This window comes from Cydia amplana, chromosome 6, assembly GCF_948474715.1.
Source record: "Cydia amplana chromosome 6, ilCydAmpl1.1, whole genome shotgun sequence".
Taxonomy (NCBI): domain Eukaryota; kingdom Metazoa; phylum Arthropoda; class Insecta; order Lepidoptera; family Tortricidae; genus Cydia; species Cydia amplana.
Window position 1 is genome coordinate 5,403,181 of NC_086074.1, and position 17,861 is coordinate 5,421,041.

At 39.3% G+C, this 17,861-nt stretch overlaps 2 protein-coding genes across 2 annotated transcripts; one reads left to right on the forward strand and one right to left on the reverse strand.

The window, feature by feature from the left end:
* Positions 1 to 184: 184 nt before the first annotated feature.
* On the forward strand, positions 185 to 9,174 carry LOC134648653 (gametogenetin-binding protein 2-like). Its single transcript, XM_063503142.1, has 9 exons — positions 185 to 384; positions 674 to 864; positions 1,870 to 2,013; positions 2,509 to 2,776; positions 4,546 to 4,770; positions 5,383 to 5,664; positions 7,277 to 7,708; positions 8,056 to 8,932; positions 9,084 to 9,174. The coding sequence occupies exons 1-8, from the start codon at positions 295 to 297 to the stop codon at positions 8,272 to 8,274; spliced, it is 1,851 nt and encodes a 616-aa protein (XP_063359212.1). The 5' UTR covers positions 185 to 294; the 3' UTR covers positions 8,275 to 8,932; positions 9,084 to 9,174.
* A 64-nt stretch (positions 9,175 to 9,238) lies between these two features.
* LOC134648654 (3-oxoacyl-[acyl-carrier-protein] synthase, mitochondrial) lies at positions 9,239 to 10,614 on the reverse strand. The gene has a single exon (XM_063503143.1). It carries the CDS (start codon positions 10,573 to 10,575, stop codon positions 9,286 to 9,288), a length of 1,290 nt encoding a protein of 429 aa, XP_063359213.1. The 5' UTR covers positions 10,576 to 10,614; the 3' UTR covers positions 9,239 to 9,285.
* Between the last annotated feature and the right edge of the window lie 7,247 nt (positions 10,615 to 17,861).

Consider the following 17,861-nt stretch of genomic DNA (forward strand, 5'->3'; position numbering starts at 1 on the left):
AAAAAGGCAATGAAAAAACAAAAAAATAAAAACAAGACAAAAACTGGCCCAGCAACATTAAAATTTTGTAATTTGTCTGTGGATTACGAGCATATTTTGTACTGTTGGCACCTCCGATATCAATGCTATTTTATATACTTTGCTTTCTGACGGTTCATGTTCAAAGTTTTGCATAATCTGTATTCAAATTGTCAGACGCAACACGACGTGTAGTGTATTCCTTGACTAGTGAAGGCCGTCATTTTGAGTATATTTGTGTGTTTTGTCGGCAATTTTATGTGATTCATCATTAAAATGGCGAAATTGGTTGATATATACAACAGTGAAAAAGAACCCGTGATCAAGCGACGGCAGTTGCCGCTTACTATATATGATAATCTCACGGTAAGCAAGATCTATACTTTGACACTAGTGCCGTGATAGATTTATAATAATTAGTCATTGAATGTAAAAACAAAAAGAACGCTTAACTAGAATGCGAAATAACTTAATACACAACGGATTTGGTCGATGGAACTTCGATTCAGCTTATGATCGCAGTGATTAGTTGCCGCGAAGAATCATTGATTTCTACCAAAAGGAGCATGACATTTCATAGTTGACCTTATTAAGCGATATAATTCCTTTGTTGAACGTTAACTAATATTACTATTGGTTATTTGTATGTTTTCAGATGATCATGGACTTAAACACGATGGGCTTGATCTGTGACAACCCGCAGGTGAAGGGGCGCGAGTACGACGAGTTCGCGCGCAAGTATAAAGTCCTCACGACAGAAGAACTTAAAGTGGCTCTCAGAGTCGACGCCTCGGATATATTTAACGTCTTAAATCAAAGCATTCCATGTGTTGGTTGTCGGAGAAGGTATCATTTTTCAAAAGCAATTTCACCTTAATTTTTTACCAGTTTTGTATTTGCGTGTTTTCTGGTTGTTTTAACTATGACTGCAAGATTTTATACTAAGTTAAGCAAGTCAGCATTGTAATGCATGGAATTTAATGACCAAATATGAAGTAACTTATTAATTAAAAAGAATATTGATAGATTCACTGTATCAACAATGAACTGTGTGCCCTTAACTCACAGTAATTGGAATATCAGTCTGATCACAATGTGAAATAATAATGGCAAGTGTATATAAGTAGCAGTGGCGGCGCATCCATAAAAGCCGATTCCCACCTGCTTGCCTGTTTTTGGATGTTAGAGCAGAGTTGTAAAGGAAATATAGTTTGTCAAAGGACTGTCTCATTTCAAACATAGAGACAATCATACTATCTTTGTCATACAGTACTAGACTAGCACCCAAAAGAAAAGGATGAGTATAGTTTTTTTGCTCTTATTTACTGAGAAATTGGTTTGACCAACTATATGTAGGTAAGCCAAATTAGCCCCGGCTTGCATATGGATATGTTTGACGCACCGCCACTGATAAGTAGGAATGTAAACATAACAGTATTTGTAATTTTTGTCTTCATATTAACCTTGTAGGTATGTTTTGCATTCTGTCCTAACTTTGTACATTTTGTACAGTAATGCCCCTGATTCTCATGTTACTGTACTGTAGAAATGTAATGTGATCACACTCTTTCTAAAGTAGCAATGTGCAAAATGTGCAATTTCCAGAGTAGCAATGTGCATATCTGACAAATGTTTGATTAAGACATTTTGATGCCCTAAGAATTTCTATACCATGGTGCCCCTCCTCCAAACTAGATCATGATGCAACTATCTCATCTGGCTGTAGAGTGTTTCACTGCTGTATGCAGATGCATAGGTGTATTAAGGGCGTCAAGCAGTTCAAGCACTTTCAATACACACCACACTTTCACCATTTTAACTATTGATTTTTTTTTATTTTTTTTTTTTTAGTGTGGAACGCCTCTTTTACCAGTTGTCAAAATCAGGTCACCCAACACTGGACCCACTGATACTGGGCTCCGATGAAATAATGACCATTAGAGAAGATAAGATCATCCATCCACAGTCACTCGCCACACTGTTGAACGGGCACAGGTAAGTTCTATCAGTTCTATGTATCTATCTATATAGCCATTTATTTTCGATCCTTGGGTACAACGGTTTTTAAATTGATTTTTGTAAACTACAAGTAATGTAAATTTCAGTGTGCCTTTTGGCATAGGCCTCCTCCAACCTTCTCCACTGTACCTGTCCTGCACAGGACAGTCAGTTAGCATAACAGGTTTTGTCAAGTTTTATTATTTAACAGTACAGATTCATTGATCCCTAAAGGGTCCTTATGCACATGGACCAAGGACATTTCTATGATGGAAAGCCACACATTCAGATGTAAGGAAGAACTGGTGCTGACCGGAATAATATGGAACCAAAGCTTCAATGAGGCCTTTCCAGTTTTCGACTATTATTAGAAAGCCCCTCATTTTTTATTTAACCTAGTCTAGCGCATCGAAAGTAAAATAAATCTGTCCGGACTTTATTGCTTAACGCGATATTAAAAATAAAAATGAACCAAAACGTGTTCGTCCACAGCAGCGGCATAGAATGCCTCGTGCTGCGCGGGGGCCGCTTCAAGAAGTCGCCGCGCTGCGCGCTGCACTCGCTGGAGGCGGGCTCGGCGCGCTGGGGCGCGTGCGCGGGCTGGGGCTGGGGCGCGGGCCGCTGCGCGTGGCGCGCCGCCTGGGACGCCATGCGCGCGCCCGCCCGAGACCACGTCACGCTGGTGCACTTCAGCACGCTGCACGACACGCTGCACAACTACCTCCGCAAGCATCGCTTCTGCGCCGACTGCAAGACTAAGGTTAGTGCTACTCCTGCAGCGCGCCGTACTCCGACTCCTTTGTGGTACAGATATCAGTTGTCTGTACACTCTTTAATGCAGCTAACCGTAAAAGATTTTGAAAGGAATCTGAGCTTATGTTAAGCTTATGTGAGCATTTCTCAAATAATTTGTACATTTCGATCACATCTTAGATTTCTATAAAAATTGGTATGCTGGTAAAGTACATGAAGCTGAACTGCTGAACAATTTCCACCATATTTCCCAAAATGTCCAAGAAAGTTTGTATGAAAAATCTTTTTTTGTTACCAGATTTCCTTACACATTTGGTAACAAAAAAGGAATGTTTCATACAAACTTTCTTGGACATTTTGGGAAATATGGTGGAAATTGTTCAGCTTCATGTACTTTACCAGCATACCAATTTTTATAAAAATCTAAGATGTGACCGAAATGTACAAATTATTTGAGAAATGCTCATGTTAGATTATTTTGAGACGCCTAAATTACGGCGCCAGTGTCTACCTACGGCACATCTTCAGACCGTGTAGACGATGACTATTTTCAGCCGCCTAAATCTCGCAGCCAGTGACCGGCAAACGGACACTAGTCGTTTACACGGTGCCTTTTCAGTACCAGCAATTAGCACGCCGCCACAGCCGACGGTGCTAGTTTTTGCGCCAGTCTTTCTACGCTAAGATCTCCATCATTTAAAATGAATTCGGGAGTTCTGAAGTTGAAAAAGCGATGTATAATCAAACTTCGTTTTGACTGAGTTTCAGCGCCATTTTACCCAAAGAAGATACACCATAACTCTATGGGTACACCCTAATTTACTTTATGGCATGGAGGCGTGCTAGCGACTGATAAAAGCTAGCGAAAAATAGGTGCGGGGGCAGCGAGAAACGCGGGCGGAGGTCACTGGCACCAAAAAATCAGCGCTGTTCTATTCCGTGCCAGCGCTGGCATGCCGCGAAAAAATGGCACCGAAAGTGTTTAATGTTTATAAATTAGACGGCTGAAAATAGTCTTCGTCTAACCTACCTCGTATATGATACAATTTTCTTTTGAGCAGTTTTAATATTAATACTATACTTTTTTGTTTGAATTTTTTAAATTTATTATTTGGAGATCCTTTCCTACTGTGAATCTACTCACTGATTACCTACCTGAATGTATTGACCTATTGACAGCAGAGGAGCTTGTCTTACTAATATAAAATCTAATTTTGCTAACTGCTCGCCTTTAGAATGCAACTACAAGTCAATGTAATACACAATTAATACACGTGTATGATGAGTAATTAAAAATCAAAGTACTATTTTTATATAAATTGTCTGTACCGTTTATAGCCGAGTTGCGTCACCGTTATCATCGTGATAAGCGCGGAGACTAGAACTTATCTAAAAACTGCTTTATTGCAAACAAGAATGTTAAATTGGCACTATGACATTTTTTTATCTTAAGAAACTAAAATTATCTAACGATTTTGTTTTGGTTTTAAACATTGATTACATACCTACAACACTCACTTGTAAACCTGTGTCCCGTGGACCTTAATTATTACAAGCTTTTACTTAACTTGCATTGTATGTACCTATGTATGTTTGTACGGGTCAAAAAGTACAGTCAGCGATAAAACTGTTCCAAAAATAAAATCGTTGTCAAAAACATTTTTTTAACTAAGTCGAAATATCATCTACCGCAACCGTTGAAAATCTGAAATCACTAAAAAATTTATATATTTATGTCAATGTAGCACTCGTAAATAATGTCAATTGCTTCTCTAGGTCCTAAGGGCATATCAATTGCTAGTGGAAGAGAAAGAACCTCAGAAAGAGAAAGGCTACGTGGGGGCACTGTACGGCGGCATCAAACGGTGCCTGCTCGACAAACACCTACACCTGCAGGCCAAGACCGAGTATATCGCACGGCTTATTGCCCGCGCTGAACCGGAGCTACTTGGCAACCACCGTGAGCGGCACGCGAAGACCCTCGAGATTGCTCAGGAAGAGGTAAATATACTGGTTTACAAAGACACCCTGTAAGGTAGGATCAAGCCGGCCTTCTCGGCAAACATCTACGCCTGCAGGCCAGGACTTTCTTAAATTTGGCCAAAAACTGATCAATTTATACATCATGTTGTAAATTATAAGAAGCGAAGAGTTGTGTACATTGTACTTTATTTTATTTGTGCATTCACCCGTAAATTTTTAAATTACTGTCCATTTGTATCAACTGTTGTACTTTTCCAAAATACCAGATTTTAATATGTAAGTAAGTGCATACTCATAAACTCGAGTACCAACCAAGTTGGTCTAAAATACATTCAGATTTTAGAAATATTTTCTTTCAGATTCCAGATATAGATTTTTGATGTACTTGGCTTGCAAATGTATGTTTAATTTTAATTTAGTAGTAGTATCAGTAGTACCGCCCACAATCTCCGCTTTGCCTTAAAATTGACTGGTAGATAATGCTTTTGTCATTAAGTCCGCCTTTTGTACGATAACTTTTTCTTTTGTGCAATAAAGTTTAAATAAATAAATATAGCTATACATATATATAATGTTCTTATTTCATCAAATCGACTTCTCCAAATCTTTTATACACGCCATTATCTCCAGGTGCTGATCTGCCTCGGCATATGCATCTACGAGAGGCTGCAGCGCATCTCGCTGCGGCTCCGCGAGGAGGAGGGCACGTGCCAGGCGCTCTGCGCCGTCGCCGTGGAGGCCCTGCACCGCAAGTTCGAGACCGCCGTCGAGCACAAGAGCGGCGTGTCCAAGCTGCAGCTGCTGTACGACGAGCTGGCACAGGAGGAACTCACGCGCCGCCAGAGGAAGGAGCAGAAGAAACTCAAGCGTCGCAAGAAGAAGGAGAGGCAGGCGGTTGAGAGCAAGTGCAAGGTATGTACTCACTCTGACGGCACGAGTTACCATGGCCATAGAGAAAAAAATACATAGAGTGCTCACTCCATACATCAGTTTTAGTACTAAAAAGACTATTAGCATCTATCATCGAGTAGCGGAACTATCAGTACTGCTACTTGACAATAGATGTAGCACCGACCGGAAAGTCTTATGCTGTTGAGATAAGACTTTCCGCTACTCGATGCTAGATGTAGACACTGAAATTAATAGTCTGAACTGATGTATGGAGTGAGCACTCTTGTCTTACTATATTTCTCTATGGCCATGGCTACCAGCATGTACATTATAGGTTCATGCCATGGTCTAATAAAACATGGTCTTCTATTCCCAGAGTGTCACTTGCCTACGTCACAATAACATTGCCACTTTATTTCAACATAACATGTTACATGGGTACATTATATCTATGGTTAATAAGTTAAAAATTTCTTTATAATTTTATAATTTTCATTTATATGTATTTTATCTTCAATTTTACAATAACACGTCATTTTTAATTATTCGTTAGCAATATCTTCCGATTCACGAAAGAAATTTCAGACGTTCGGTAATTCTGTTTACTACTACTGGCAACACAGGATAGCGCTGTCACATTTGACAATCCGCCATTTTGTCCCTGACCGTCATCCTTGTCGAACGCGTGTTAATTGTTATTTCCTTCTCGCTCAGTGTCAGCAGTCGCAGTGTTTTCCAAACTTTTCACGTCGTAAGCTTGGTAATTAATGTTTTGTTACGAAAATGGTTGGCTGCTCTATTCGGAACTGTAAGAGTAGGAGTGAAAAGTGCAGTATAGATTTGTTTTATTTTACTATGTTTCTACATGAATAACTTCAAATTAATGCCGTTAAAATAATTTTCACCGTTGGTTAAAATTCTCCCACATTTTAAAGTTTGAGAACCTGTAAACAGCATGATGACGTAGGCAAGTGACAGTTAGGTCATTCGCGAATCTCGGAAGAGAGTACCAGGCGGAGTATATTATTATACCATGGGTTCATGCGTTCTCGTCCTTATGTAACGCAGCGTACTACGTAGGCGAACAACACGCGAACGCGAAGCGATGCGGCGCGGGGCGAATCAATGCTTTGATACCTATAGAAGTGTCCTATGTGGGCGATCACGTTGCGAACGCAAACGCCGTGGGCCCGCCGCGCCGCACCGCGTCGCTTGGCGTTCGCGAGTTGTCCGCTTACGTAAGACGCAGCGTAATAGTAATCCCAGCAAGCCATATACCATTGACGACATTCCTTCTTAACCCTTTGACCGCCAACTGTGGATGTTCTGCAGGTTGGCAAGTACGGCCATATTAGGTAATAGATTCCTCAACTTCGTTGCGTTGTTGAACCACGTAATCCCTTTTTTAGCATGAGTCATTTTGACGTAATGGTTAAGTCTAAAAAAATGTATTGTACCGGATTCCGAATCTTCCTACTTCTTTTTAGGGTTCCGTATTATTTTTGTTGGGTGTTTTTTTAGAGATTCATAAATTACACATTTCAAACATGGCTCTGGCGCATCCATGACAATTGCATCATTTGTGGTGTTATTTTTTGTTTTGCCATCTGTATTGACATTTTTATTTCAACAGGAGGCCGATTCCGAGGAACCAGAAGAAAAGTGCCAATGTGAAGAATGCATCATGGAGGAGCGAGACACACCAACTGATCTGTTATCCCCGCGAGACTACACCCAGTGCTACGAGGCGAGCGGCGACAGCTGCCTGTCGTGCCAGGACGACTCCAAGCGCCGCTCCCCAGTCAAAACCGGCAAGAAACGAGGCAAAAACGGGAACCTTTCCCCGACCGAGCACTCTCAAGATTACGGCTACTCTTCGGGCAACAATGGAGGCTGCTGTGAGACTATGTCAGGCTCGTCTTCGCTCATGAGCTCTCCAGAGGGCTCAGAGGTGGCCTGCTCAGAAGGGTTCTGCAACCATGAAAGAGGAGACTGCTTAGATATCAATAAGAACGATAAGACTTCATGCTCAGGTTTTCCACTGTCACTACAAGAAATGTTAATGGTAAGAATCAAATTATTGCTAGTTTAAATTTTCAAGCAGTTTTTTCAATTATTATGAAAATGTATCTATCTGCAGCAGAAATTTCAATGTGCGGAAATATTTTTGCTGATTTTTACAACAAGCTATCAGTTGGCAGCGTTGTCGCCTACAAGCTACAAGCCATAGTAGACGTCTTTTTCACACAAATTACAATACTTATTATTTTACAAGCTTTTATTTAACATGCAATGCTTGCCCACAAATTAGACGCACTTCCCATTATTCCATGGTGCTCATACTTCACATACATAAAAACTTTTTTATGACCGGTTTTTGATAACTTTAAGAACCCATAAAATTGTTCACAGGAAACATGCTCTTCGGACGAGGAGCAGGACACCAGTTATATTCCTATAGAAGAGGTGCTGGAATTCAAATCACGTCGAAACATAACAGAGAAAAGGCAGGAGTTGCGTCAGAACCTTCGGCAGAAGTTCGCGCAGCTCTGCGTCAACCCCGCGCCGCAGCCCGAGGCCGCCGAGCCGGCCCCGCCCGCGCAGCGCGCCGTCACACACCGCGCCGCTTGACTCCGAGCGCCGAGCGTATCATAGTCATTTTACCTTCGAAGGCACAAATCTATCTATATCCGCTTAATCGTCTACTAAAAATGTCTTGCATGTGTAATATCCAGTTATTTGGTAAAATGGCTATTGATTATCTGTAGCTATGATTTATTCCAAACTAGAACCGGCCATTTTTATTTTGATAATTGTTTTAAACTCATTTTAATTCTGTCAATCATGTCTTATAGAATAGAAGGAAGCGTCCGACCACCATCTGATCACATCAGTCCGCTAGTAAATGCACGACCCCGCTGCGAGGGCTTGTCGGGGTGCTTTAGTTGAATTAAGATTCATATTTAGTGTCGCCCGATAGTTATTCTATTGTTGGTGGTGTTGAGCGCCACCTGTGATACTTGCAGTGTAATGGTTGAACTTGTTAACTCAAAGGATAAAATATCTCGGAAGAACTCGGCCATTCAATAAATTGTGAATTAATCAACTGGATAATGCCCAGCATTTAAAAATAATTACTATATAAAATATTAGAATGCTTAGATATATATAAAGTAGCATTTTTTGATCAAACTATTTTATTTTCAATTGCTTTATGTAACTCAATGTTATAATGTGGTACATGATTAATAAAATATTGCTCGTTATCAGGAGTTAACTGTAAAGCCCCGTCTCCATATCGCGCGGCAAGCTATCGAACATTGGCTCGCGAGGCAGCCGCGCGCAATGGATACCGGGTTGGCTCGCGAGCCAACGCGATCTGATCGAGTTCGTTCGATAGCTTGCCGCTCAATATGGAGACGGGCCTTGCCTTAAGCCAGCGTTCAGGATTTACCTTGGCAGTTTTGTCATTGTTATCAAATCAGAAATTTGTAACTCAGTTTTAAAATATATCAATTGTAATGCAAGAAATATGTGTTTTTAATTTAGTTTCCATCCGACAGTACAGAGGAAAGGAATAAAAATACCATTGAAATGTGTGATATAAATGCCTAATATATTATTGCTTATCATTAGAACTTATCATAACTGAGCTATACAGAGTGTGGCATTGGTGCCTCCAAAGCCAAAGGAATTTTTTAGGGCTGTTCTCTTTTCTGCATGCCAAGGTTTAGATACCTTGCATACATAATTTAAGTCATCAGCAGCATCGTCCAAATTCAAGGTTGGAGGTAGTATTCCATGGTGGCAACTGAGCACAGTAAAAACAGCTTCCAGATTGCCAGCTGCCCCCAGCAAGTGACCATGAGCACCCTTAGTAGATGATACAGAGATATTAGTGCTGTGCTTCTGGAATAGAGATTTGATTGCTGTTGATTCAATGCCGTCACCAACAGGAGTGGATGTGGCATGAGCATTGATGTAAGTTATCTGTTCTTTGTCAATGTTGCTGTCACGTAGAGCTCTACTCATAGATAACACTGCGCCAGTCCCATCCTCTCTAGGGGTTGTTATGTGGGAAGCGTCTCCTGATAAGCCATAGCCTAATATTTCCGCATACATTTTAGCATTTCGCTTAACAGCATGTTCATACTCTTCCAAGATTAATACAGCAGCACCTTCACCCATTACAAATCCATCTCTCTTTTTGTCAAATGGTCTTGAGGCTTGCTCTGGCATATCATTGAAGGCAGTACTGAGAGCTCGTAATCTACAAAAGCCGGCAATAGCTAGAGGACTAATACAGGACTCTGCTCCTCCGCACACCATCACATCAGCGTCTCCATTCCTAATAAACCGGAAAGCATCCCCTATTGAATGAGCACCTGTTGCACAAGCTGTTGAAACAGCATGGTTCGGGCCTCTGAGACCGTACTTTATACTTATGTGACCTGCTGCCATATTAGGTAATATTCTTGGTACAAAAAATGGGCTAACTTTATTGTAACCTAATTTTAAAGCATCATTTGTATCGCAAACGTCTTTCAAGTCTATCATTCCCATCCCCAGGGCAACACCGGTATTCTCCTTGTCTTCATCAGTCTCTGGTATCCATTTAGCATCCTTTAATGCTTCTGATGTAGCTAAAAGAGCTAAACAAGTAGCCGGAGCCATTGATCTTAAATTGGATTTAGATAGAGCCTTTGTAACATCATCACCTTCTTGCGTCGGTATTAGACCGGCAACTTTACAGGGTAATTTAGAGTATTCCTCCCCTTGAAGAGCTACTACCCCACAGTGACCTTTTAAAAGGTTATTCCATGCTAATTTTGTTCCACAACCTAGTGGGCTAACTACGCCTAGACCGGTAACCACGACTCTTCTTCGTGCATTTGAAGTTGCATATTTTCTTAACTGATGAAAAAGCTTCATTTTCAATATATTTGACTGTAAATAATTTTGAACAGCAAACATAACTATATGATTTGACAGATGATCATGTCTTAGGAAACTCCTATATAAAGAAATAATGTATGGGGATCTCGTTTCAGTTCAGCCAACCTAACAAGATAAATAATAAACTGGCAACACGAAGGCAGAATTGTCAAATACATGTCAAATATGTACGTCAACTTTCAAAACTAAACCGTGATGAAAAGAAAATATTGTGATTCCGTGGTGTTTTACTTGTTTTCTATTATTCATTCGGTTTTCTCCATCTGAACAGTGCAGTGCGTTGAGTTGAGCAATTAAGTTCCTCCGTAGTGTTTCAGTTGTGTGATATTTTCCTATTCACAAACAAAAGACGTCGAGTTGAAGCAGTGCTCCTCCGTCCGCTGTTTTTGAGTAAGATTACTGAGATAGAGACTCATTATGGGTGGAAAGAGCAGAATTTGTGAAATTTGTGGCGTTAGAGAACGACACAGGCCGGGATTCTTTGCCAATTTCCCGATTGATGAACAAAGGTACGTTTGTCATTATAAGATTTACAGATCTTATTAAATATATTGAGTTCTCGGGTTTCACTTTCAGTCTTAGTTTGTCTGTAATATTCTTATCTAAAATTTGTTTTCCTAATCTTCGTTCATGGCATTTATGACGATGCGTCATCTATCATGCATGCGTAAATCACTAGAAGCACATATACTCCACAGCATATAAAAGAATATAAGTAAAATTCAATTTGACTCTGAGTATCATACATTTATCACTTATTGGAATTGCCTGCCTGCTTTACAAGTACCTAATAATAAATAAAATATGAGCTGTAGACGGCCGATGACAATAATAAAAAAAAAACTTTGTAATTTTTTAATCACAAGTATCAGTTGCTTGCTTGCACTTAATTGGTGCACTGTTGGAAAGTATCTATCTCATATAACTGAGCTATCTCAGGAGTGTACTGATAGTTAGCCCAGGCTAAATTGGTAGTGATTGTGATAGCCCAGGCGGTGAAAATGTTATTTTAAACATAAAACTTTTATGAGATTGACATTTAAATAACATGTGCACCGTCATGGCTATAAAAATCACAGTGAAGTTAGCTTTGGTCTAACTCTAGTTGAGTGGGCTAGGGCCCTCTGCGCCTGGCTTGCTCTAGTCTGTCATCTGTAATAACCACAAGAAAATATTATTTTTATTGAAAACACAAAAACGGCTCAACTGATTGTGAATATTTTTTGTTAAATTATGTATCTATTTTTATCATATTGATTTTACATATTTATATTCCTCAATTCATTTCCCCCTGTTCAAAAGTTCTTCACTTTTAGATTGATTATTTCCACAAGTATGTATTCACAAATTGATTGATCTATTCAAATCGTTTAGGGGCATATATGTTCAAGTGTCAGAAAGGCTAGGTGTTGTAATGTCCATCGTCAATTAGTGCGAATGTAATAATGGCCTGATGACGGAAAGTCCAGATGTAAAATACCCATTTATCTATAAGTCCGGATGTTATGATACCCTAATGTCAGAATGTCTAGGTGTCACAATATCCAAAATGTAAAAAAGTCCACGTCATATTTCCCTTATGTTAAATAGTCATGGTGTCAAAATGTCCAGATGTCATATTTCCCGTATTTCAGGAATTCCCATAGTTTTAAAAGCTTTTAGGGTTAAGGCAACGTTAGCAAATTGGCAATAAAATAGTATCATATTTTTCATTTTGTTAATTACAGATAGATTTCCAAGCCAAGTACATTGTTCAGTTATTTGTTCCCGAGCTCAATAATAAATGTAGTAAAAAAATTAATATTTGTTTCATAGTTTAATTGGTAGCAGTGCCATCTTTCTCATAAATATAAATATTTGGACCATTTGATAGGAAAGCTAACGTTTTAACATCTGGACATTTTGTGGGTATAGAGTACCGGGGCGACGCACGGAACGCTTTTCAGGGCGGTCGATTTACGCTAAACTTGTAAAAATTCTAGTATTCTACTCGATCGTCGACTACTCTATTTGATGTAACTTCTAAACCGGTTGTGATCACGTTGTATTTTTTTTTGTGCATTATTAATAAACTTAAGGCTTTAATTTGAAGTTAATATATTTAAAAAAAAATATGTCAATCTGACTCAAAATCTCACGTAAAAACTTTACTTCCGGTTTTCTACGACAAAAAATAAAAAACATTTTTTTTTTTCAAATCATTAAAAAAACATCCTTTTTTCTATTTGAAACAATGTCATTTGTATTTTATAAAAATACCACAGATTCTCAGTAAAACGTTAAAAAAGGTCTTTCCTCAAACATGATGAATTCTTCAATAGCCCATAACTAGGCAATAAAGAGTGACAGGAGAAAAAAAATGTGTGTACATATTTATGCAAAGCAGCTGACATACAGACTATATTTGTCTTACAAAAGAGAGCCATTCGTTCTATATATAACTTAAGAGCGCGTGAATCATTAAGAGAATTTTTCAAAGAAATTAATATTTTAACTGTAGCTTCCCAATACATATATGATAGTATTATTTATGTTATTAAGAATCTAGACTCCTTCACTAAGAATTCTGATGTCCATAACTTTAACACTAGAAATAAAAATAAGCTTGCTATCAGAAAGATTCGTGTCCGTAAAGTACAAAAGTCATTCGTTGGGCAATGTATTCATTTTTATAACAAGTTACCTGAGGATGCTTTAAGATTACCCTTTCCAGCTCTTAAGAATTACTTTTTTTTTTGAAAAGATGTGTCCCGCCGAGTTTTTTGCCGGTCCCATATTGGGATGCCGTCCTCCAATTGAGGGGGGATTGAAATCTTCTCGGGGCAGAGGTGTAGGGTTGGAGCGTCTACCTAGCTTTATTTGACGTTCATAAGCGCATTGTAATTATGCCTACTTGAATAAACTATCTTTTATCTTATCTTATGCTTACTAGAACTATAATTACCGAAATATAAACAAAATCCACGACCTCACTTTTTTTTCCTTGTCCGCTTGACGTGAAATGCCCCTATTATCTATCTAATTCAGTTTGAAATCATATTCTTTAGAGACCATTAACTTTGTAACAATTTAGGGCTTGACTTGATATAATAATTAGAATTGTGACTTTTGCAGGTGTAGAACTTGGGTTCAAATTGTTGGTAAAGAAGATCTAGTGCATATACCAATTGAAAAGCTTCACCAAGTACGTTTTGTTTGTGGAGATCACTTCAAAGCAAAAGACTTCAACAAAAAAGGCAATCGCCTGAAAAAAAGGGCTTACCCTAAGCTGCACCTCTCTGCACAACCATTGAGTGACCATCAACTAAAAGATTTTCCTCAACATGTTGCAAGCAAAGGTATGTGTAATCACTAATCAGTCAGTTAAAAAAACTTTTTTTATAATGAATAAATAATATCTGGGAGACATACAAAAACTACAAAAATGCGCGTTTTCCCAGAGATAAGACCTAGCTAGATCGATTATTCGTCCCCGAAATCCCCCATATAGCAAATTTCATCAAAATCGTTAGAGCCATTTCCGAGATCCCCGAAATAAATAAATAAATATACAAGAATTGCTCATTTAAAGGTGTAAGAATTTAACTAATCATCCTTTTAAATCTAACCTTGATTAGAGAGCAAAAGCTTGTTTTAACTTTTACTTTTTGTGCCTGTTTTTTCTTAAATGAATTTATTGAAAAGTATTCATTGTAATCTTTTTATAAATATTTCAGCTTTGGCTCCTACACCCATGGATGACAGAATTGCAACAGCTGCAATTGCATCATCATCCAAAATGCAGAATATGGCGGCCACAACCCAAAATATAATGAGTAAGTTGATCATTTTGAAATAAATATATTGAGGTAGACATTAGCACCTACTTACGGTCTTGTGCCTCTGGTGGCCTCACATTTTTAGGGTTCCGTACCTCAAATGGAAAAAACGGAACCCTTAGGATCACCCATATATAGGAGGCAACAGATCGTCCGTCTGTCCATCTGTCTGTCTGTCAAGACCCTTTAGTTGAAGTAAAAACCATATACTCAGGTCTACAGTCCCTTAAAGCTATGAAAAAAATGAAACTTCTAAGTTAACGTACAAAAAAGGTATGGCTGTTTATGCCACACAAACAAACAATTAATATTTCGTCACGCTTAAGGGAATCAAAATTTAAAGGGTACTCTCCGTTGGTCTAGAACAGCGGTCGGCAACCTTTTAGCAGCCAAGGGCCACATAGTAGTTAAGGAAGATGACGCGGGCCGCACTTTTGTTAATATGAGTGACTTTATCAGACATTGTTGTTTGACATTATTACATACAAAATAGCCAGGGGGCTCCCGGGCCGCAAGTGAAAGGTTCGCGGGCCGCTTGTTGCCGACCGCTGATCTAGAACTATTAGAACATCGTCTTTTACTACAAGTACAGAGAAAAATCTAAAAGCTATAGATCTTTTTTTTTTTATTAAAAATGGGCTTACTCATGGCCACAGACTAGCCGAGGCGAAGACGTGGCCTACGATGGAGCGAGTCTGCCCAGAAGGTGCCTGTTCACCCTTGATTTGATCTGTAAAAATTAGTTTGTCCGGTTTTTTTAAATGCTGCCAGATGGAGACGAAAGAAGGACATATTTTGCCTAGCGCTGGCACTATTTATTATCAATATTTCAGAAGTAGTGGAAGTTTGTAATGGTTTTCATTGTTTACTTATGACATGATAATCTTCATTTCAAAGTAGGACTCCATACAACTCATAGAAGTCTTAAGTACATACATCTAGTTTGTAAAGCTTGTAAGCAATATAAAATATGAAAAAAAGTACATAGATTTTATCAAATTGTAATGCAAGAATAATAAATAGGCCAGTATTTTTCTGCAATGACGTTCAATATCCAAAATAAAAATTGTCTTTGCTTGAACAATTAAGTGTACCGTATTTCATGTTTTTATAATCATTCAGCTTCAGTCCCAATTCCCATGGAAGAAGAGGTCCCTGCTGCACCTGTGCTACCTGCGTGTAGCACAACGCCGCTGGCAATAGTCGATGTCGAAGGTAATTACTTGATAGAATATTGCTCAAAATGAGCTACTACTTGTATATATTTTACCCATACTAGCTAAAGCGAAACTTGCGAAAGTACATCCTTCTGTGTATTACGTTTTCACGGTAACCGTTACACCCATTTTTTTGAAAAATTCGCCCAATAGTGTGACGGAAGGGAAAGGTTTTAATTATCTACCAAATTCGGCACTCATTTAGGTATCAGTATGTTGGAACGTATTTAACGAGACAGATAAGTAGATAACTGAGAAAACGGCACGGATCATATCCCACGCGAGATCAGCTAGTATAAAAATAAACAAGAGAAAAGTATCTAACTAACAACACAAACATTAAAATCAGAATTAAAATTTTATACATATTGATAATGGGTATATGCAAAAATTGCAAAATAAATAAATAGTGTACTTTTACAAATACTACGTCGGTGGCAAACAAGCATACGATCCGCCTGTTGGTAATCAGTCACCGTAGCCAATATTTTTTAATATCACGTCGGTGGCAAACAAGCATATGGCCTGCCTGTTAATAAGAAGTCACCGTAGCCTATGTTTTTTTTATACCAATTCGGTGGCAAACAAGCATACGCCCGCCAGATGATAAGCAGTCACCGTAGCCTGTTTTTTAGGGTTCCGTACCAAAAGGGTAAAAACAGGACCCTATTACTAAGACTCCGCTGTCCGTCCGTCCGTCCGTCCGTCTGTCACCAGGCTGTATCTCACGAACCGTGATAGCTAGACAGTTGAAATTTTCACAGATGATGTATTTCTGTTGCCGCTATAACAACAAATACTAAAAACATAATAAAATAAAGATTTGAGCAGAGCTCCCATACAACAAACGTGATTTTTGACCGAAGTTAAGCAACGTCGGGCGGGGTCAGTACTTGGATGGGTGACCGTTTTTTGCTTGTTTTGCTCTATTTTTTGTTGATGGTGCGGAACCCTCCGTGTGCGAGTCCGACTCGCACTTGGCCGGTTTTTTTTATACCACATCGGTGGCAAACAAGTATGCGGCCCGCGTGATGGTAAGCAGTCACCGTAGCCTATGATTTTTAATACCACGTCGGTGGCAATCTGGCAAACAAGCATACGGCCCGCCTAATGGTAAGCAAGCAGCCACCATAGTTTTAATAACTACAAACAAGGCGCACAGCTCTCATGTCCCCCGCTCCCCCACCATGTACGGCATTTGTCCGTGGCGTGCTCTGCGTGCGCCGCAGTGGGTGTGCGTGGGTGGGCGGCACTTCGGAGCAGGCCACGCGTGCACTGCTATGGAAGTATTTACCTACCTACTTTTTGGTAAGAAGCGTTTTTGTACCCACGCCACATGCGTAGTTCCACTGCGCCCAGCAGTAGGGTTCCGGCTTTATGCTAATGAAAAAAAATAGGCATATAAAAAATTACACTTTACTACTACCCTAAAATTACCCGTGCAAAGCCGGGGGAGGTCGCTAGTAGGTATAACATCATATATCGATAGATAAGTATGTAAATCTAGAAAAATATCCATAACTCGAGAACAAATATCCGAGTATGTACTTCGAGTAATTATATATTTATTAAATGCTTGTTTTGATGTATTTCAGCTTCAGCGCCAAGCCGCATAGAGGAAGTGGCGCCAGTACTACCTTCAGGTAGCAAAACGCCTCTTGCGACATCCACAAAGCAAAATGTAATTGGTAAGTATTTGCATTTTTTTTCAAGAAGAAGATGTGTCTTGTCTACCTATACTAGACTACTAATCTTCATCATCTTAGTGTGTTACATTACAAATGCATTTTAATTCCAAAAATTGGCGCAGGCACGAATTTTAACGAAAGCTTCTGCTATCGACCTTTCACAATGAAAATAGGGCTTATTTGGATGATTTGTTAGCTGTACGTCCAATACGCAGTCCGTCCAAATGATATTTCAATTCGCATTTCGTCCAACACGTATTTGGTCCAACATGCATTTCGTCCAACAGCATTTCGTCCAACGCGTATTACGTCAACACGTATTTCGGCCAACAGCATGTCGTCCAACATGGATTTAGTCCAACACGCATTTTATCCGAGTGGCAGCCCACTGCCATGCGCCTACCCGGGAGGCACACCGGCCAAATGTACCTAAACTGCGTAGTGACACCCCTCTGTCTGTACTTTTCTTTCCACGAGCAACTAATACTCACCAATACAATTTTAACAACCTCAAAGCCAATTAGTTAGCGTTGTTTTAT

Coding starts and splice junctions, on each gene's coding strand:
- LOC134648654 (XM_063503143.1), bottom strand. CDS start 10,575: ATGAAGCTTTTTCATCAGTTAAGAAAATATGCAACTTCAAATGCACGA.
- LOC134648653 (XM_063503142.1), top strand. CDS start 295: ATGGCGAAATTGGTTGATATATACAACAGTGAAAAAGAACCCGTGATC. Junction 865..1,869: donor TGTGTTGGTTGTCGGAGAAG/GTATCATTTTTC, acceptor TTTTTTTTTTAG/TGTGGAACGCCTCTTTTACC. Junction 4,771..5,382: donor TCGAGATTGCTCAGGAAGAG/GTAAATATACTG, acceptor CATTATCTCCAG/GTGCTGATCTGCCTCGGCAT.